General features: G+C 40.8%; 2 protein-coding genes across 27 annotated transcripts in view; one reads left to right on the top strand and one right to left on the bottom strand.

Annotated features, from left to right (window-relative positions):
- rapgef1b (Rap guanine nucleotide exchange factor (GEF) 1b) overlaps positions 1–23,124 on the bottom strand; it is a 206,002-nt gene that overhangs the window by 154,970 nt on the left and 27,908 nt on the right. The window lies entirely within an intron of this gene.
- Positions 1–23,124, top strand: part of ntng2b (netrin g2b) — a 65,797-nt gene that overhangs the window by 24,018 nt on the left and 18,655 nt on the right. For all 7 annotated transcript variants that reach the window (XM_069514370.1, XM_069514366.1, XM_069514369.1 and 4 more), the window contains exons 4-6: positions 13,315–13,487; positions 15,707–15,736; positions 16,667–16,798. In XM_069514370.1, the coding sequence (XP_069370471.1) occupies positions 13,315–13,487; positions 15,707–15,736; positions 16,667–16,798 (335 nt within the window). The remainder of the gene's footprint in view (positions 1–13,314; positions 13,488–15,706; positions 15,737–16,666; positions 16,799–23,124) is intronic.

Below are 23,124 nucleotides of genomic sequence, written 5' to 3'. Positions count from 1 at the left end.
GAAGTTCTAAGCCACGTCATGTTGTGACTGAGCAGGGTTTGAACTTCTCTCTCTCTCTCTTTGTTTTCCACATGAATGTTATAAACCATTTCCACAAGAGAAAATGGCAGCCGTCTTTTCACTCTTCCAGAAACTCAAACAAATCAGAAGTTTGATGTGGTTGAAGGACACCTTGTACGAACCATAGACAACCATGTATTTAAAGATGGATGACACGACAGCTCCCCAAAAGTGAACACAAAGTGTCTTGATCGCCACCTGTTGGCTGGCAGCAGTAAATGTCATAAGCCCCACCTCCAACATGTCAATAGATGGGACATAGACAAGTAGATGTCAATTATTGTATTGTTATTTTAGGTACATTAGTTCTAATCACACTGAGTGTTCATTGTTCTTGTAAGATTTATTATTTAGTTATTTGATGCAATAAAAACAAGGTGAAAAGTCACGATTGACAGCTGAGACACAATTGTTCATGGGTCTGTATCTTGATAGTGCAGCTCTGTTCCCTGATGCTAATGTACAGACTCTGACTCCAAATGACATTGTCAGCACAAGATGGTTGCATTTGTACCCGGGACATTTTGGCTTCCTTTCTGAATAGTGAGAGGACACAGAAATATGTTGTCCATCTTTATAAACAGTCTTTGGTACAAACTAGACTGTATTTGAATCACTTTCTAGATGAACAACAGTATAAACTGTTTGTAAATGCCATCTTTTCACAGCAGTTTTTTACTCCATCTTCCAGTATTGCTCTTTAGAACAACGACAAACAAATTCGATTATGGTGATGAACTAGTTCGACCCTTACAACAATTTGATGGTCATTTATTACATCAAGCCGACATTTTATAGACCAACTGATTAATTGATTAATAAAAAAAATAATTGCCAGTTTGATTTTCAATCATGGGGTCAGTTTCAAACTGCATCTCAATGAGTCACTTGTGTTAAAGTCATACAAGGTTCACCACACTTGAAGGAGATAAAGATTTATGCATATATGCATATATGTACATATACAACAAGCTCTATGTATGTTAAATGGAGTGAATGAACATTATAGATCATTAAGATATAGTGTGAACTAAATCTAATCTGCTACATATTAAAACACTGTCCTTTTGGCTCTGTGTTTGGTCTCAACCGCATGTAAACAGTGTTTTACACTTTTGACAAAAGCCTAAAGTGCAGGAACAATGACGCCACAGTGTGCCCACTGTTGGTCTCTGTAATGAGCTAGCACCACAAAAAATGACCACTACATAACAGATTCTCTCCATTTGGTCAGCACTTCTAGGTCTAATTACAAGTTTGCAGCTAAATGTATTATTACTGCACCACATTACAAGTATTCAAGTCTAATATTACTTGGATCACAGTGTTCCTCTCTGGTACTTAATGGATCTTTGATAGAGACTTCATCGCTACCTCTTGGCCCAGCATGCTGATTACTTGAGGTCGTTTTTGTGTTCTCGTCTAGATGGAGATGAGACGAAGGTCAAGTGGACGGAGATATTTTTTAAAACAGAGGAGAAAATAATCACCATAAAAAATATCTGCAGTTGTGGAGGAAAGGCCTGAGAGGTCTTTTCACTAATTTCAAATTAATGCTTGCTATTTGTTATACAAGAGGATCATAATGAGTTCAGTTCAGATATGAATTTAATTTCTGAACCACTTCACCACAGATTCATTTCGATAGAGATTATTAAGCAAAATATCATAATTACTGAATAAGCGGAGCAGTTTCAGTTGCAGCTCAGAGCACCGGTAAACACTGTCCTTTCTGTTTTTTTAACAAAGACCCCCAAGTTTAAGTCCTTGTACTAATTGTCTTGTTAACTGTGCGGGTGTGTTTTGAAGCTCCTCCTCCCCCTCTTCTCCTCTGTTCCTGTATCCTCACCTCTTCCTCTCCTCTCCTTCTCTGGCCCGGGGCCTGGGTAGCTCTCTTCTCGCTATGACTAATGATGTTCTTTCAGTCTCAAGGTTTTAGCAGGATAATTATATTAACCCTTGTCCTCTAGCTGATCCCAGCTCAGCTCCTCTTCCCCAGGCATCCTCCCCTTCACGGTCTCACTGGAATTAGACGCTAACACACACACACACAAATGTGTATACAGGAACTCACATTATAGATGTACACCAATGTGTGTTTTGTATTAGCATGGGTGTCTATGTCTGTAGGTGTGTGCACTCGTGCATGTGCAAGTTTCGGTGACTTTTAGGAGACTTTTTCTGAACAAGTTTATCATTGCAATGAGGGGACGCGCAGCTAAGAGAATGGGAGCAAATGAAATCGTGTTTGTGTGATAAATGAAGGTGCATGGGTGAAGATGGGTCCCCGGGTGCGGCTTTGCAAATGTGTTGCCGTGTTAATTTATGATAGCATGTATTCACACATCAGAGGTTCAGAAGTGTGTTGTGTCTCTGAAGTTCACATGGTGGACATATTGTCTCAGGGATAGGGAGTGTATTTGGTTATGCGCTCACACGTGCACAACAGACATAAAGATCCCACTATAGCCTCAGGGGGTGTGAAGACTCTGCGGGGGGGCCGCATAGCAGGAAGAACCTCCCACCAAACCCCATGAACTTCCAGAGTTTCTGTCTCTTCATCACTTTTCCATTCCTCCCTTCTTTTTTCACATCTTAACTAAGAGAACATATAATAACCCCCCCCCCCCCCCCCTCACATCTTAAATAAGAGGACATGTAATAATAACCCCCCCCTTCACATCTTAACTAAGAGAATGTATAATACCCCCCCCCCCCAACACACACACATCTTAAATAAGAGGACATATAACCCCCCCCTTCACATCTTAAATAAGAGGACATATAATAACCCCCCCCCTTCACATCTTAACTAAGAGAACGTATAATAACCCCCCCCCACATCTTAAATAAGAGGACATATAATAATAACCCCCCCCTTCACATCTTAACTAAGAGAACGTATAATAACCTCCCCCCCCTCACATCTTAAATAAGAGGACATATAATAATAACCCCCCCCTTCACATCTTAACTAAGAGAATGTATAATAACACCCCCAACTTGCACCCAATTTCCTCTTTCCCTAGGTGTTAGTCTGCGCTGTAGTGTTCATTAAAACACATTGAGCAGCAGTAAGCACTCTGCGGGGAGGTTCCGCTCTAATATCCAGCACAGTTACACAGTGATCTCAGGACCATGGGGGCTGGAGGTGGAGAAAGGCTAGCAACTCTTTAGCAGGAAGGAGCCTTAAGATGCCGTGACATGGCTGCATCCGTAAGAACGGCATCAGCTGTTCTGCATTTTCATGCTGCATCATACTGCATGAATATTACAATGCTGGCGTGCAGAGTCTTAAATTACCACCCGCCAGGTGTCAAATGCCGGTAAAATATGTCTTGTGTAGATGAATTAATAAGGGTCAGTCATCACAGTGGTCAGTGATGTTTGACAGTGCATCTATTTATGGGCGATAATATTCAACATATGTTATTTTTGTAACCTTTTTTTTTTTTAAACAGACACATTTTAAGATTTTCCTGAATGAATTTATTTATTATGCTTTGACAAACGGTTCCAAAGGCAAACAAGAGATAAAAACATTTTACAAACACAAAGATTTAATCTTGTATCATTATTATTAGTGACTTGTATATGCACTTACTTATTTTTTATCTTTTTTATGTTGTAGCAGCTATAATTTGTCAATACGCAAAGTGATGGATCATAGTTGAGTTTGTGCTGAAACAAACTATATATTTGCAAAATATAAATCTACATCCAAAGTGTATTAAACTGACTTGTCCAGTTTGGTCTAATTAAAGTTTTAATTACAGATTACTTTGAAGTGTTATTAAAGCAGTTTATATACATACAAAATATTAGAACTATATCAAGGTTTTCAGGAATGGTTTAACTTTTGCTGAAATGATCTCCAAGTAGAAATATAAAGTATAATTTGATTGCCAGTGTCGTGAGTGTAGTGTTTTTTGCTGCATGATGCTTAATTTTTTATTTACATTTTGACAATGAATGAGCCAGCTGTGTTTTTCATGCAGTGCTAAACATGATCCTTATGCAGTATTTTGGTTCACGTATGCAGTACAGTTTGTCTTTTAGAGTAAGAATATGCAAAAAACATTACAAGACAGTTACACACAGGCCAAAGGAAATGGATATTCTATTATATGTTATTTCATATAAAAGGCAATGTTATTGTAATCGTATTTTTAAACAGACAAAGGCACAAAAAAGTTTCCATAGTAGTGGGTTATATCTCTACTGGCTATAATATGAATCGTCCTCACTGTGTCACTGTCAGTCAACGTACAAAGGATTATTTAAAGATATATCAGATGCACAATAAGCCCCACTCAAGAGACATAGAGCTACTTAGTTGCAGCTGATTGGTTTACTAATATAAACAGTAATATAATGACTGATTAAAGGGACAACAAATATTAATAAGTCACATGATCTCAGCTAAACAAATACAGGAAATATCCCTAAGATGCTTACACACAACTGGTTAGGTGAACGAGAAAGTTATTTACAAATTGTGTCTCATGCTCATACACACAGAGTATCACTGGAAACAGCCAGGGTGACAAAATCCTTTGAAAGCTGCATATTAATCACCCCTGCAGTTTGAAAGGCCAGCAAAAAAAGGAAATTTCACACAGCTGGCATGTAACCCACACCTGAACTGTTCCAGTATATAGCTCTCTCTCTCACACACACACACACACACAGTTTCTGCTGCACTCATGAGAACTGTCCTCTGAGGTCCGGACTGGAGAACAGGATGTGCCCAGGCTCTGTTATTTAGTTATTTAGTCCTGTGCATACAGTACATTCTTCAGAGAGCAGGTAGCTCAAAGTGGGCCTGACTATGCCTGCTGCTCTTACACGACCCAAACAGACCAATCAGAGGGCTGCTCTTAGCTCTGAACGTCAGCTAGTCAGCACGCAATAGCCAGTGTCCTGTGTAAATAATTTACTCATACGCTTAGTCTCACACAGACTCTCTCTCTCTCTCCCATTTTCTGTCTTTCTATCTCTATATCCATCTCTCTATCTCGTGCATGATCCCAAACTAAAAGAAACACTATTCAACACAGAGCAAACTGTGCTAATATAATGAATCATCCCACATGCACACCAGGGAGATCACACATCCACATGCACTGCATGGTAAACACGCACACACTTTCTCACTCTCACACACGCACACAACAAACACAGGGTGGGGATTCCAAAGACAACCAAGGTCATATCTGCACCTTGAATAATTTAAGATTTCTTTTTGGTGGACATTTAACTAAACAGTAAGTGCATGTGTGTGTGTATGTGTGTGTGGGTGTGTGTGTGTTACCAGGGTACGGATGTAAGTTGATGTATGAGCCGTGCAGTTTAAAGTTGAGTGTAAAATAAAGTTTTACTATCACTGTCACTTTTTAATTGCATAAATTTCAATCCAGAGGTGCGGTTAAATCAAAGCAGTTAAGTGTTCACATAAACTGTGCATGTTAAAAGGATTTGACAGTAAAAACCATGGCTACTGAAGGAGCAGAGTAACCTCCAGCACCCTTGCATGTCTGGGAGCCACATGACAACTGTCATACATCTAGCATGGCCACAGAATTGACACAAAATCACTCTAATTTGTCCGTGGTAGGACAAGCACACAAGATCAGTGTTTTCCATAGAATTGATTCAGTCTGGTGGCTGCACATATATATATTCGCTCTCTCCTGCAAAAGAGGCCGAGTGACAGGTACAGAGACACTAGACTGAAAGAGAAGTTCTGGCATGTGAAAGAACTGCAGAGACAGGTACGCACAGAGCTGCAGAAAGAACTATGAGGTTTGACGGTCTGCGTAGATGTTCAAAACTTCATGGGCAATGGCATGAGCGTGCAAGAGGGAGAGATCAAGCGAGCATGACGCAAAAGACAGTTCGACAGGGAATCAACGGAGGAAAAACACGATGGTAGAGTTCTCTTACATTATGAGACGTGTCAATTATTTTTGTTCATTTATCCAATCCGTGACTAAAAGAACATGATTATATCCTATCCTTGACTTCTGAGATCCACTGTACCGCTAGACTTGTATTAGAAAAGATGGGAGAGCTCAAACACGCAGTCCCTCAGGCCTGTCCCCTCCCCCCTTAGCTGCTCCAGTAGAAAGTGTTTCCTTCCTGATGTGGATCTTGGGAAAAAGGAGATTTAAAATATTTGAGGTCGTATGCTGTTAACAACCATCATTAAATATGACAGATGAGTTTGGGTGGAGTGATTAGTTGAAAAAAAACACGTCATCATTACTGTTATTAATGTGAGAGAGTGAACTATCGCGGGCATGAAAAAGAAGCACAGTGTAATTCCTACTCACCGCATGATTGCATGGGAGGTCAGTTATAGATTACCTGTTTAGTCTAGAGGGAGAGAGAGGGAGCGCACATGTGAGAGGGAGGATGGATGGACGGTAGAAAAAAAAGAGAAGGTGAGGTGGGCTCGTGAGGAGAGGAGAGGGAACGTTTGAACAGACTCTTGCTGCTCCCCTGCTACGGGAGGCTGCACTCGAGGAAAATCGATCCTCTCCCTTCAGAGAAAGAAATTTATGAAGCTGGAACATAAACGCAGTCATGTCCAATTAGCTGCTCTGAATTTACGAGGCGAGGCAGGGAGAGGAAGTGGGAGGGGATGTGGTGATAAAGACTTCAGCAGAAGCCAATAAGGCGTGCTGCTGATCAATGATCCCAGCATCACGCAACTCCCACTCATCGCTTGGTCACTGTGCCGTTATACTTCCACAGAAAATAGTTCAATCACCTAGTTAAAGTTACATCTTCTCCTTCTCTCTCATCGAAAACAAAGAATCTATGAATATGTGAATATATTTCATTTGAAAGTTTAGCGAGAAGACACAGGATTTCTCCAACTTCATTAAAAAGTCCATCCTCAGTTTTAATGTGCTGGAGGCTCCGAGTTTCCACATCACACTTATGTAAGTTGAACACTTAGACTTTCAAAGTAGTTGCAACATCACAAAACCCTGCTCATATTGAATGCGTGTTTAAATTTAGATTTAAGGTGAGCACAGGGAAATCCCCTTCAGCAGATGAATTTTAACACACCATCCAGTGTCGCACACTATACGAACAGTACTTTGAAAAAGCATTACAAGAGGGGATGCTTTACTAAATAAAAATAAATTGATTTTATTTATCAAGAGACAAAATGACATCACTCATTTTCCTCAGAACATTTGCGTAGGTTGTTCCAGCTGTTTGGAGTTATTCTGTCTCTTTATATGATCCCAGACTGACTCCATGATGTGGAGATTGAGGCTCCACGGGGGTAACAACACCTGCTGTGGAACTCCTTGTCTCTGAAGACAGTTCCTTATGACTCTCGCTGTATGTTTTAGGAATTTTTTAGAAAAGGATGGATCAGACACATCTGGTGTTACTGAAGGTTGAATATAAATCTAAACATCTATGGTGGCTAAAACTTTTGCTGAGCACTGTACATCCTATAGAACAGAGTTAAATCTACATATGATAACATTAAGCAAAATATATTTTTTGAATGGACAGACAACAATTACAATGGAAGATATCATCACATGATTGAAATCAAGTCTTCAATCAAAAATCACAAATACAAGGCTAACTGTAGGAATAATTTATTATAGTGTCCTGTCCATCTCCACTTTTATCACCCCTGTCTCCACCAAGTTATGTTTCTATACAACCAATTTCTATATCACTAATTTAAATTTAAAAATGGTAAAGCTGTTGAACCATGCAACATGAGATCAAATGCAGGACAGCAAATTCAGTATTATTAAATGTTTTATAAAAAAGATTAGCTTCAGGAGTGCTTTTGTTGAAACCCAATTTGTCAAAACTTCCCAGGGAGGGCACTGCACACTCTACCATCCACCTCAGCCAGCTCTCTATGTTCTTCTGTAAACATGGTCCAAGCAGCAATTAAGTTGTTCAACATAATGTAATTAGGAAAATGAATGAGTATTATATAAAAGTAATTTCTCGCGGGTAGAGTTGATTTTATTCATCCCCAGCATGTGCACGTGGACCTGCATATCATCAGTCAGTCCCAGTTTGGGTGTTTTCTTTCTTTCTCTGACAAAAGCGCTGACACTAATTTCCCATTAGGCTCTCACTCTGACTGTGATTTGTGTGGACTGGTTGTGCTCTTTGTGGTACCAAGAGAGGAAGTTGCTGTGAGGACCAAATGGGCCTTCTCAGTGATGGCTGATCGAACGCAGAGGGGGAAGAGGAGGGAGATCTCCTGCTGGGTCAGAGCTGCATTGATGCAGTCTGTCATCTCAGGTTAGAGCACGTCAGCGCAGACCCTCCTCCTGCTCCTCCTCCGAGCCTCTCCACTGTAGTCAGCCAGGCAGCCAGACTGTCAGGGCTTTGACACAGCTGCCCTACTCCCTGCTGCACTGACTGCTCAGCCCCCCCAACACGCTCCATGCCCCACTATTTTCTCCTCCACCCATTCCTCTCAAACACATGTCCACAACCCAATTTACCCAGTGCACTCCTCAGTGAGCACTGGTGCAATGGGCAGTAGCTAAAGAGGTAAAAGGGGTAAAAGCTGAACCGATAAACACAACGGGAAAGACAGAGAGATGGAGAGAGGAAGAGCAAAAGCAAAGATCGGAGAACTGGAACGGTTACACTAGATAGAATTTGGGAGCAAACAAAATAGAATATAGGGGGAGGAGAGTGCAAAAGAGAAAATAAGAGAGAGGGAGTGATAGCTGTGTCCCCGGAGAGGAATAGAGGCATAGGCGTCGACTACCGTATAGAGACAGATAAAGCCCCATTAACTGCTGCTTCCAGCTGCTTTCTCAGGCTCTGCCACCACATGACTCCCCCTTGATGTTTGTTTATCTTTCTTCTTATTTATTCCCCTAATTGCTGCATCTCTGGTGTCTAAAACAGGCAATCCTGCTATCATTAAAGACACACTGCCGACATGACTTCACAGAGACAGGCTGCAGGGAGAACGGACCGACAGAGGCACGTAGTCGGCCGAGCCTGGACACTGAAACAGATATTTTATCTGCCGAATAGATAATTGCCACAGGTCATTAGATCCAAAAGATGGTGTGAGCTTAAAGATGTGTAGCTAACACATGGATGATGTTACTGTACAAGATCTTACATGAACCTACAAACATTTTTTTTTATACCCGATGGATTTGTCTTGTCTTTTGGAGGAAACTGGATCATTTAGTGCCAACCTCTTTTCTGTAAACAAAAAAAGAACTTCTTGTTTCACTCAGAAGTCATAAAAAGGTGTTCATAGTGAAAGTTAAAAACATGTTTCTGTTCAAGCACAGAAAACTGAACGTGTTACTCTACTGCATTAAATGTTTTGAACACTATTTTGCATTGGCAGTTTGCAAATGAAGCATGAGTTCATTGAAAACTGTTGACGCTAAACCAAATCATTAATGGAGAAACGATTTCCTCTGAAAAGTATTTCCGTCCTTTACTTGAGGGGAGACTAAAATGGACATAATGAAGAAGTGATAAACACTTGATGTTTTGCAATTTAGATGGTGATTCACATCTGAGCAGGAATAATCTATTAATAAATTATTAGTAAGTAGAACTCATCATAAGTGACAGAGATAGTAAAGATTATGGCAGGGGCAAGGGTTAGAACCATCGCCTCACAGCAAGATGGTTCTTGGTTTGAATCCCAGTTGGGTCAGGGCTTTTCTGTGCATAGTTTGCATGTTCTCCCCGTGTTCACGATCTACGACATGCAATTCATTCCACAGTCTCCGTGATTAAAATAATAAGCCTGTGGTTTGTGTGGCCATGCTGTAAATTGTTGTTTACTGCCCACAGCAGTCGACACAATGTCGCTTCTAGCAGAACTCTGGCACCTGTATCATGAAAACACACCTGCTGTTACCACAGGTGTTGCCAGTTCTGTAACCAGTGGTCAGGATTATATCTTTAAAAAGTGCCCTGTTGAGTTTTCTTGTAAACATAGAGTTATGTTTGCATTCTGTGTTTTTCAGATTCTGTTCTTGACAAGGCATGTCCTTCCTCATTAGTCATTTTTTATTTTATTTTGAAACACACATTGCTTACGTCCTTGTTAATTAGCCAGCAGTCTTAACTCACTGTGTTTGCCACATAGCTGCCTGTGTTGGCACATTATCGCCACCTGTCTATCAGTGGATCACTGTGAAATCATCACGGAAACATGTTCCATGTAATTTGCCACCACTCATAAAAAAACATTGAAGGTAACGGTCTGATAAACAAGTATTGGTCCATAATTACAGCTGCTAAGTGAAACAACACCTTGTGTGTGTGGTTTCTGATGCAGACTGGAATGTATTTGTCTTCCTAATTTTCTTCCTTTTTCTGAGACTCTCTCTCTCTCGCTCTTCTTTGTCTCGCCCTTCTTTGCTCACCTTCTCTCATTTCATCCCCCTCACTCTCTCCCTCTAAGTAAACAGACAGGGCTGTGATGGATCCAGCTGTCCCGTCTTAACTTCCTTCAGCTCAGAGCTGCTACTCCCACTTTGATGACTCTGCAGTGAATGCAGACATCTTGCACATTAACATATGATTGTGCCCATGTATTATTTGTGCCTGATGGGACTGAGGAGGGGGATCGGGAAAAATCCCAGTGCAAGCTGTCACCAGAAAGAGAGAGAGCAAAAGAGACATAGCACTAGAAAAGTCAGTGTCACATCAGTCATGTGGAAGGAGTGCAAGGACAGAAAGTAGTCTTGGTCTTTTCGTGGGTTGTCCAATGTGGAAGGAGTCGGAAAGCAGGTCAAGAGGATGAAGTGTCCGCAAAGATTCGACCTGCAAGACGGTGCAACTCAAAATGAATGATTAAAGTAGCAGAGGGGTTAGTTAATACAGTATTAGCTCAGTGATATTTCACCGTGGTAACTCAAATGCATCTAGTCATGCAGGCTTTAACGTCAAGGTATCTCAGATAATTGAGGAAGGCCATTTCCTCTACTACGCTGCAGCCATTAGGCCTGCAAGACGCAAACTGCACAGGAGTATACCTAGACAATCACTCTGTTCTTCAGTATTGATTTTAAACTACAACTTCTAGATCCCGCACTCAGCGGCGCTTCCACTTTTAAGATGAGACAGATGAGATTTATCACTGAAGATGCAGGAGATGAGAAGCAGAGATATGTTCAGCGCTGTCAGTCACTCAGCGCAGGCATTAGTCACCGTGCCTCTGCTTCTCTGATCTGTTGTCTGTCATCGGCGCTCTCAGAGAAATGCATCACAATCACACCGAAGCAGAAAAACACGCAGGCTCACACACCTGTCTCATTTCACACACACTCACTCCCACGAACGCAAGCAGTTTTTTCTCCATGAAAAAGAGATGTTCAATTTCCCTCCTTGCTAAGTGGACAGCTCGTGTCCTTCAGAGAGCATGCAGGAAACAAGGCCTTGCCGGTGAATGCATTCTCCCTGGCATATCCTGTCAGCTCGTCTGGGTGATCAGAGAGAAACGTGGGTAATTTATAGGACTGAGAGCAACAGTGTGATATCACACACAACACACCGTGATCAACCGTCTCCATTTTTGTCTTGTGAAGATTACCGGTATTTCTTACTTCCAGTCATTGTTATTCTGTATGTAAAGTAATGCTGTGAAAGCAGGGTTGCCGGTGACAGGCTGACAGCATAAACCAAAAGAAAATTTAAAAAAGAAAAACTGATGAGAAAGCGCAGATTAGTGTGAGGAAGGAAGATTGAAGTAGTCATCTCTCCAGAATACAGGGGCCATTCTTTGAATATTTGATGCAGACGGATAGCTGTTCACTCCAGTGGAACAAACTGGATTGGAGTCCAGTCGCTCATCTGGAAAAGGCTGTAATTTAAAGTCGTAGCTGCCGAGTGTCCTTAAGATCCTCATTTCCTTCCCGGCAGAACTCCAACCTTTGGATCAGCCCACCTGGGCCCTGCCCTCGTGTGCACAGGTCTATGCATGCGAGCGAGCTAATACGTAAACACACACTTAAAGGCACTTCATCTTCACAGGCAGTAATTGAAAACTAGAGTGGTAGCATTGAGTAGGTAGCGAGTAAATGCGTTACCAAGAATCATGGACCCAGAATATATTTAGAGCGTGTGTTTATTTCTGTTTTTAGCAAACACCCTGCTGAGTGCTCTCCAGAATTATTTAGAAAGTGGGAACACAAATAGCAAAATGTACGTGTCCTTTATTTAAAATGAATGAAAATTAAATAAAATATAAAACTGAAAAGATTTAAATGTACTTATGTAAGGATCATAAAACCCTGAAAATATAATGATAATGCATAATTACAAAGAAGCAACTAATAACTCAACAGTCCAAAACACAAATATATTTACTTTTCTTTCATAGATGATAAAGAAAAGCAGAAAACATCACATTACAAAGAATTTTTGAATCGATTTTTAACATATGTAGTTTCTGCCAAAAGGTTGATCCAGTAATCAACAGCTTCAACTCTACATTTAGTCAATCACTATCGTTGTCTCTTTTCACATTTTGTAAAAACTGTTTGATTCATTGCTGTTACTTTACTCAGCCAGACTGTACAGCTTCCATCATCAAATGCCACAGAATCAGATGGACTGGCAACTGAACAAACTTGCACACATCAAAGTAGAAATGGATGCTGAAGCTTTGCCAGTGACTTCAGGGACATTGGAGCCAAAGCAGACACTCAACACCGTAAACTTAACATTGTAACTGTGATATCTTGCATTGTTCACCCATAACATTAATGCAAAACAACACAAACGCAGATAAAGTTCACTCACACAGGTACAAAGTAATCTACTGCTCATGTTTACTTTTTCTTTGTTGTGTAATTTACAGTTTCCGCTCAGTGAACAAATAAGCTACATACAATGCACTTTTTGTTATTACAAAATCTATAACCTTAATCTTGTTTTACATCTATTACCATCATGCAATTTACTCACAAGATGTAGGAGCCATGTCTGAGTGTTAGACCTTCGAAAGTCAATACTTGCATTTGTTCTGACTCCCACCGATCGGGTTTGAGGCCTTTCACATAGGAGGTGAAACGTTTTAAAAAACCTCAAGAACCTTCATAAAGCACTTTCTGGATGAGAGAGAATCTTCGCAGATCTATTTGCTTTTTTTCTTGTGTAAAATTGCTCCTATATCCAGCATCTTTATGTGGGAAATGTGGAACACACACGTTTATGACACCTACCATGTGTTACCTATCTTTTGTCATCTGTTTTAAGGTGTAAGTGTAACCTCCACGCCTCCCAGTGCCTGCTGCAAGACGGGAACCTCCAGTGCCAGTGTGAACACAACACCACGGGCCAGGACTGCCAGCGCTGCAGGAAGGGCTTCAAAGCCAAGTCCTGGAAGGCTGGTTCCTACCTGCCAACGCCCAACGGAACCCCCAACACCTGTACGTACCCAGAATATGTTTATCTGCTTCTACTGTGTTCATCCAACTCCTCAATCTGGCTCACACACTTGGATACAATACTGCTAAGTCCTTTTCGACACATTCACTATGGGCTGCTATACTGTATTATGCATGGATCATCAATACAGTGGCACATGAGGGGCCTATAGGTTGACCATTAAAACTTTCAAGTACAACATGTCTCTGTCTGAATCCAAACCAAAGACATGCTCGACACATTACACATTTGAGGAGAATTTCTTCTACATGTCTCAGGCAAGTTTGACATTTTGAAGAAGACTTTCCTCTTGAGAAATAGATGAGAAGTTTTTAATACCACTCACATGTTTGTACGATTGAAACTCCAGCAAGCAGTTGGGTTCCTGAGCTTAACACAAAGACTGGGGACAGTGGAAAAGAGCTAGCCTGCTTCAGTTGCAATATAATACAATTTGCCAGTGAAAACTTCTACTGCTCTCTTCCACATCTCAGATTTCTGCTGCTTGTCTGGCAACTGCTTAGAGCCAAGAAATGAGAAACGATCCATTAGATAATCCCACGTAAAACAGCAATTTGTGTTGCCTACACTTTTGTACAGATGAAACAAATATGATATAATGCGTTTATTAATTAGCTTTAAAGATGCTAGTGGGCAGATTATCTCACTGAAAGAAAATCTAATAGTAACTTTAAAGCAGTGTTTCCCCTGGTTTTCAGTCCTTGTGCTAAGCTAATCCAAACTGCTGCTGACATGAAAGTGGTATCCATCTTTTATCGAAGGTTCTCCACTTCAAGAGCTTAGGAATCTATTGTTCGTATAAAAATATGAATAAGTCCAGCCATAAGAATGTGATAGGAGAGTATCAGCTGAGAAAATCTGCAGAGTGATAAATTGTAAGTCACTTTGGATAAAAGCGTCAACTATATGAATTGTAATGTCATTGGTAGGGCTTAAGTTAAGACTAGTTACTATTATTCTATCATGGTATCTTGTTATCCAAAGTTGGATCAGTAATGGCTCCAGCACCACAGTTCTGTGCAGATTGGACCCTATAGAGTAAAGAATGGTCTAAACTTTATGGGCAGTAAGCTGCTCTGAGGGAGACACGTGACTTTGACAACGGAAAAACTGTTGATGGCCGTGAGCAGTAGCTTTATGATAAGCCAATCGGGAAAAACATATTCTCACAGTGGCAATGTTATTCATATTGTCTTTAGTCTCTTATTCTACTCTCCTTTTTGCATGTGTGACGATCTGAGTCTGTCCTGTGACTACAATAAAATTAATTTCAAATTTAAATCAGCGGTGACATCATATGTTTGTGTAGGATTTCTCATCACCTTGAGGTCTGTAAAACAGCCTTGGACAGGGACAGAGAAGAAAAGACAGAGTTGTCTGAATTGTCGTCACCTCACCAGTGCAGAGAGCACATCAGAGTTCTGTAACAGCGGGAAGTGCGTGGGGGGGGAATCCTCTTGGAGAGTGTAGCCAGCTACAGTAGCTAGCTCTGATAAAATAATAATCTAGGGCAGCCACTCCCTAGTTTTTCTCCTTTAAAAAAAAAGGAGAGACATACACGCACAGGCAGATATGCACACTTACGCACACCTATACCTGCACGAGCACTGCAGAGAATGGCTCCATTGTCAGCCCTTTCTTTTTTCATCATGCTGTTGTTTCAAGCCCACTTCTAATGGCACTGACACACACCTTCAGAGCCCATCACCACCCTTTTAAAGTCCTGAATCCCATTAGTGGAATTTAAAAATTAAAATGTTTGCAACTTTCTCGGTTGAAATGCTCCACAAAATGACCATGGCTCATGAAACAGTTTGGTCTCTGCAGATTGCATTATGCATGCCAAGCTAAGCTAACTATAAATACAATCGGGGAAAAATATGCAAGACAGGCAAAAAGTTTTGATTCAGGCGCTGCAGAGTGGTAGCTAGTGCTCTCCTCAAACATACATATATGATGAGGACCTCTGAATGTGTGGGTTTGGTAAGAAGTTACAGGTTAAATAAGAGGCGGTGCACACCCAGTAATTACTCCAGCACATTGGCAGGTGGTCTACAACAAGCCAATATTTTGCAGAACGGCTCTTAAGCTCTCTCTGCCACCTGAGTCTGATGAATGAGACAGAGTCAAGTCTTTAGGCAAATTGAATGCATAAATAAACAAGTTCTCATCTCCTCTTCCTTTTCTTATTCTCTTTCAGGTACGATTGCTGGCTCCCCCTCCGGTTCTAGTAAGTAATAATGCAAAGTGAAGCAAAAGAGGTGGTATTCCACTCTCTCTCTCTCTCTCTCTCTCTCTGTCTTGTCTCTCTCCCCTTTGTTGCATTTGTTTTTGAACCTTTTTACGTTTTAACCCCTACCGCACCTCCTGTGCGTCTCCTAAACTCCCCCTCTCTGCTGTGATGTTCAGCTGGCTCTCTAGTCAGTCATTTTTCTTTTCCTCAGTCTCTTCTCGCAGCGCTACAGCTTGGGCCCCGTGTTCTTCATTATTAATAGCCCTCTCTGTCGCCATGTCCTTTCATCACAGCACATCACACTAACCTGCGCAGGAGGAATTCTTCCACAGTTGTGCTTTTTTCTTATTTAGACTAAAGACAGTGGTGTTGATGGATTAAAGAAAAGGCGGATGAGAGACGGTTGGGTGGCGGAGGGAGCGGCAAAGACACAGAAAGAGAGAGGAACGAGAGAGAGAAGGATGCAGGCATATGTTAGTGTGGTGTAATGCAGTGTGATTCCGGGTGAGGAGCTCAGGGAGGCAGGAATAAAAGGGAATTTGATTAGGGATTCTCTCTGTGGAGAGGCTCTCAGCCTCCGAGCTGTTAGACAGAAACGATCGGCAAAGTGGCAACATCAACCCTGACAGCACTGGGCTTTTCTCCACATGGCCCACCAGTAAAAGGCTGATGCATGGACAGACTCAGCAATTGGACTGCACTGCAGAGTTCTGCTTTTAAAAGGTCTCCTCTCACAATTAAATACAATTGTGCAGTTGTCTGTAAAAGATAGTGGGCCAGTTTATCCAAGAATGATTTTGCTCATGGACTGATAATTCTTTAGTTGGTTGTGTTTCAGGTTACAGGTTTAGTGTCTGTTTTTTCATACAGATGTCTACCTGTGTTTCTAAATATAAACTTCATGTAAGATATTTACTGTTCCTGAAGATGAGGCAGAGGGTGAAGCTGAAGGTGAAACACAGGATGGAGCTGAAGGTGAACCAGAGAGCACCACCAGCATCTCAGAAGGTGAACGGCTTCAAGCTGTCTCCCATGAGCCCTTTGGAGCCCCTCAGGAAGGTGTGGAAAAGTAGCTTAGCATGAGGTAGAGGTAGAATGCATCAAATTAGATTTGCTCGATACCGGTCTTTTTACCCTACTGCAGTAGAATTATTTCACAGTAGGGCTGGGCGATAAAAGGACCTAGATCACAAAGAATTACCACATCGATGAAAAAGTGATGAGTAATTCTCTATAAATGTATCTGTTCTGCTTTCGGGTCAATCCTGATTTTACATAATATCAACGATTTGGAAGTGGTTTAGATTTCAGAAGCTGTATAAACAGCAGAGCAACAAATGCATCTTCATGTGCCGAAACAAACCTTTTCCACTATTTGAAAAGTTAACAACATTACAGAGTACAAAAAGAGCCATGGATCAACCAGCCAGATCAATAACAGGACTCTTATGGTGGATACGCATTAATTAAAATCCCTGCAGCAGTTGACCTGTCTGCCTTTTCAGTCACTTCTCCCATTAGATAAAAATTTATATTTTAGTGTTTTGAGTCCAGTTTTATTTAATAACTGTGACTTTTATTATGATTCAATACTAACACAAATATAACTCCTAGCTTGAAATTAAAAGGTGCCCTGCAGTTTTCTTGAAAAGTAAGTTTTAGTTTTACTCCTTCCTCATAAATTATGTTTAATATATAAATGGAAAATGATTGATTAATATGGAGAACAATTTTGTAATACTATTTTTCTTGTATCGCCCAGCCCTATTTGACAGCTGTAGTTACTTTGTCGATGAAGATTTTACACACCCTAGAAATACAAAATCATTTTTGTCTATTAGTAGTCTTGTCTAGTTCAATAAAATGTTTGTTTTCTGGTGACGAGTTAGAGAGACAACTTGTATCACTCTCATCTCCATTAAATATAAGCTTTGCTGAACACTCAACAGCTGTTGAACAAAGATTAGAACAAACCAAGTGTGCTAAGCAGTTTTGTTACAATTCAACAGTTGGGCCAACTTAACTTACTAAGCTAAGCTAATCAGACTCTGGCTGGAGCCTTATATTTAATGGACAGACATGTGAGTGGTGTAAATACTGTCATCAGGAAGCCAATAAATATATGTCCTCATATTTCCCTTAATTCATTTAAACTAGTTTGCTTGAATAGGTTGGAATAATCCAACTAGACTTGAGTTAACTTGACTGAGACTTAACTAGACTTGACTAACTATTTAGACTTTTTTTGTGTATTTATGTGCAATGCAAGATATTACCTTTTGTGTGTGTGAGAAATATATATAATCATTTATCATCAAGTATAAAAACTATATGAAAAAAGGCCATTCAGCTCTGTATTATTGTGAATACAGGACCTTTCCTCTGCTGAAGTATTTTTGCAGTCTGGTATTTCACCCAAATAAGTATTGGAATACTTTTTCTACCACAGCTGAACAGATGATACAGTAGCACTGAACTGAACACTTTCTATACACTTGAAAATTCAAATGTGCTCATTGACGCTGACAAGCAGTGCGTTTTTTGTCTGTGTATACATCATACATAATTCACTCTGCAACTTACTGGAGGTCTTCTGACGTACATGGGCTGTTTCCCTGGCCGTACATGTCTCTGATGGTAAAGTCAGATGTGGGCTGTCCCGTCCTGGGAGTGTGGGCATCAAACTATATGAACATTCAGACTTTATTTGTTCTGACTGACTGACTTTAATGCAGCCTGGGATGGATGTGAACAGATTCTGTCAGCTGCTTGAATGTACAGTAAAGTGGTCCTCAAACCCCAGAATGCTAAATTTAAACCTGCCATCTTGGTAGGCAGCAAACCTCTCATGTTCCACCACGAAAGCACTTAAGACGTGGGAGGATTTCGGCAACGCTGTGATGTCGTCAAACTTTTTTTTTTTCCTGAAGGAAATCCATTAAGGGCGTTTGCTGAACAGCACAGCACTTTTGTCATTTGGCTGACATCAGTAGGGGAACTCAAAGAATTCACTGATTAACTGTGATTTAGGAGGGGCTGAAAGAAGCTTTAATGCTGTATAAACACAGTTACTCTCCTTCGTAAGCTTTTAAAAGTCTGTTGTAAAGAACACAAACCTCACAGAACTTTACATTTACATTTATGTGTCTCTGAGCAGGCGCATGGCAAATGTGGACAACAGCTTTGGCTATTTGAGGAGGGGCAGGGTTTTGAGTAACATATTATAAATTCATAAAAGAATGCACTCAAAATGAAAGACCACGCTCTTTTATAAAGATAAGAAAGAAATGCCATTGATCATACTCATGTAGCTGTATTTGTGCCTCTTTTATCTCAAATTTAGAGAAGTGTATTTTGCTTGAACCTGACCCTGATGTGAGCAACCCCTTGTTATTTGTGAACGTGCGTATGTGTAAATTTGTGGTCGGCATATGGTGCAGTTCAGTGAAACCCATAAATCATCCTCATCCCCTTCTTTTCCTCCCGGGGATCTTAGGTCTTAGGTTCTATTCTCGCAGAGTGGCCGCCACTACTGTTTGTACATGCACAAACTGTCACACACACACACACACACACACATATTCTTATACTCCTTGGTGAGGTCACTCGTTGGCATAAAGCTAACCAAAACCCTAACCTTAACCTAATTCTAACCCTAAATCAAGTCTTAACCCTCAAACAGTCTATTGAAAAAGTGTGGACCGGTCAAAATGTCCACACTTTCCCAAAATGTCCTCACTCTATAAGGTCTATGCTTTTAATGGTCCTCAAGTCTAAGTACAAGTACACACAGGGACACATTTTCCATAACTGAAGGTCCTGTGGCATTAATAACCGGATCACATTATCTTCATTAAATGATTTATCTAGAACACCTGCAGTATCAGTTTTCCTGTTTGACTGGATGTAACAGTACAAGTGTTCTATATGGGGCTTCTGGTTTGGCTCGCATGTGTACCCAGTGCACATACAGAACTTTTTGTGTGTGAGGAGCATTTTCCGTGAGTGCAGTGCAAACCAGCTCCCAGTGACATTTAAGTAGCCTCCAGCTAACAATTCAAACTGAGCCAAAGCAATACCAAACTGAGTTCCGCTCAGTTGCAATTTTCTGTCTGAACCCTAATGAGCCCAAGAGCAAACTTACCAAGTCCGTCTTGAACTCAACAGGCATCCTGCATTTTGTGTTAAACACGCACCTCGAGCCCTATTTTCTCAGGCACGGGCAGTGTAAAAATTCAAGTAGATAGCCCGACCAACATGATTCGAACCTGAATATTATTTCAAAGTTTGTCTTTGACCCCAACACGGCCGGGTCAGGTTTCCACACTCTAATAAGAAATGCCATAGATGTTTTAATAGCAGCAGAAAAGCAGCCATACTCCATTACAAGAACACAGGTTTTAAAGATGTGAAGCTCCGTAATCAGTTTTATCAATCATTGTTCTTTATTCTCTGAACTGCTTTCAAAGATGCATTTGAAGTTTTAAATATTACAGCAGCACATGTTAAAAGTTGCCTTCATCAGTGAACTGTGCAGAAGCTTTTTAAAGCAGCCTGGGATTTTATTTTTCAATTTTCCATCCACATGAAAGTTGATATAAAGTCATAATTTTCAGCAGCTTTTCCAGGAACATAAAAATGCAAATCTCATCTTAGATTTTTTTGACTGTGTAATTTCACACTAAAGATGAATGAAGATTTTTGACTGCAGTCTGTGTCCGCTGATGCAACTAGATAAACATTACAGCATCGTACAGGTTGGACTTCATGTCATAGTAGTCGTAATGCTTTGTCATGTCCCTGCCCCAGTTAAATCAGTGAGCATGCTCAGATGAGGATTAGCGATCTGTTGGCGAGAGAGTCTGATCCACAGAGTTCGCAGCCCATTGGTCAGCTGGACAGATGGGCGTTTGGCGAGTAGGGGGAGGGGAGGTCAGAGGAACCAAATCCTGAAACCCAGTCATCTGCCTATCCAGCCACCATGACCCCACATGACCCCGCTTCATCTTTTCAATCCAAATCAGATCCCAGAGCTGCAGAAGAGCTGAAGAGACACATGGTCACACTCTCACACACACGGAGACAGATAAGTGTATGCAAACTCACATGCACTAATGATGTTCTGCACTACATCGATCACAATCTTATCCATGCACCACCGTCTTCTCACTTGGAAATCCTTGCATTTTGATGAAGCTTGGACTTGGCCTTAGACTGAGAGAGATTGGATCATGTCTGGAAAATCATGTGACATATTAATAACATCCATGCTGTCACTCAGCCCGCTACCATTAGGTTGATCTGGAAAACTGGTTAACCGGTCCCGAATCTCAATGCCTTCATTAGTGTGGATTTAAATTAATGTCTAACACGCTGGTAATAAATGATGAGTATGCTAAGACTGACAGGTAGCATTAAATATTATTGTTATAATCTCTCTGGCCATATTAATTCAAGTAACAAATTATCTCACATGCAAATGCATTTTGGTGGAAGACATTTAAAAATGTGTCTGAGCGGAGAGCGCACATGAACTGACACTGTATGCCCGCTTGAGTAAGTGTATGTGTGTGTGTCTGTGTGTGTGCCAGAGAGTGTGTCATGAGACAGTTAGTCCATCTGTACAGACAGACAGGCAAAATGTTAGAGGATTACGTAATGAATCAGCTTACGCTGATGATGCATTGCGTGAGAGAGTGATGGCGCTGTTGCATGGCTGAAAATGATACAGCCCCTGCCCTCTGCATATTTTTTTATTTTACAAACTGAGTCCATTGCTTTCAGCAGCTATCAGTGGGGTTGGACACTCACATGTCAGATCTCTAAACCCTCACAATCATTTTGATCTAAGTGAACAGTTGAACTAGGTAGTAGGAGACTGTTATGTTATTTAGACATGATAGAGAGCTATAGGACACTGATGGTTAAAATGATGTAAACTTTACTGCTCATATTGATGATGTAGAGCTTTTGTCTGGTCAACACTTCCTCCATCACTGCTTTATAGTTCAATAAAAATATATATATATAACTTAGAATGCAGGCGGTAAACCCACTGTTGTTTAGGGAACATAATTATTTCTTTATACTTGTTTGGATGTGGAGTGACCTTGATGATACTCGTTCTGTCAGAGAGTATATTTGTTGCCGCTGTGGTGTGATAATGCAGCATGTACTTTGTCCTGTTCACATCATGTTCTATAGGTAACAATTGTGGATCCGTAAATCTTAATTGTCATTTACTATAGAAACTTTCCTGCAGTGAAATATCAAAATTATCTCAACACCAAACATTTATTCATGGTGCACCACATTGTAAGCTGCAGCTAAAAGGCTGAATGTGCAGCATTACAATTGTGGATTTTGTCTCATTAATTAATGTTGAATAAAAATGTGGCCACCAAACCCTGTGATGATTAGTAAGGACATCAGAACAGTGTAAACAAGGAAAATTTGTTTAATGTATTCATATTATGTTGTGGATTTATTATGCCACTGCACACTGTGAAATTTATAGATGAGTAATTGTGAAGGTGCAAGAAGAGCATTAACATTATTTGTCAGTGTTCATCTCATCTCTCAGATTTAGGCATGTAAAAATGTATGTGCTAACACGTGCACGTATCCATGCACAACTCTGTAAGTAATACACTGTGATTCCTTCTTGCAACCATATTAACAATACTCACACCTTTAACAGTCGTCATGTTTTACAGAAGAAAACACCCAACAATTTCCCAGCAGTGAAAGGGTTGTGGAACAGCTTTTTGAGTTTAGCCTATCTCAGCAGTGTGAAATCACACTTTCATTTTGTGTTCTCACTTCTGTGTGTAGGAAAGTGCATACTTGTGTGTGTATGTGTACATTTGAAGGGCAAAAAAAAATAAAAGGAAAGCTAGGCTTTCTTTGGATAAACAATCTGAGGCAGCATCTCTTATGCTAATTTCTAAGCCTGCTCATTCCTCATTGCATTTACATTCTCTGTCCTCATGCAACTGATGCAACAGACACCGGAGCTCCGGTGAAAGCAGAGTTACAGGGTGCTCAGCCCTGCTAGAGACAATGTGTTACCCACCAGCCCTTTGTCTGAGCCTTCACTGGCACCCATGGGAGAACCTGACACACTTCTTGTTGCAACAGAATTTCTCCCTCCTTCGGCATCCACTCCATCAGAGGAGCAGTTTTCTTGACACCAGAGGAGTTCACACCTTCAGACACAATCCCCAAACACTCACATCTGTCTCACCCTGTCCCAAAGGAGTCTGCACATCATGCAGCTTTTGTTAATCATCGCCATCATCCAAACACAGCAGAGCTCGTCCTCCATCCCCAGACTCACACAAGTTAAAACTGAGAGTTAACACTCAGAGCGAATGGTGAGAGAG

The sequence above is a fragment of the Paralichthys olivaceus genome, chromosome 18 (assembly GCF_024713975.1).
Source record: "Paralichthys olivaceus isolate ysfri-2021 chromosome 18, ASM2471397v2, whole genome shotgun sequence".
NCBI lineage: Eukaryota > Metazoa > Chordata > Actinopteri > Pleuronectiformes > Paralichthyidae > Paralichthys > Paralichthys olivaceus.
The sequence above is the reverse complement of the archived record's forward strand: the minus strand, read 5'-3'. Positions and strand labels throughout refer to the sequence as shown.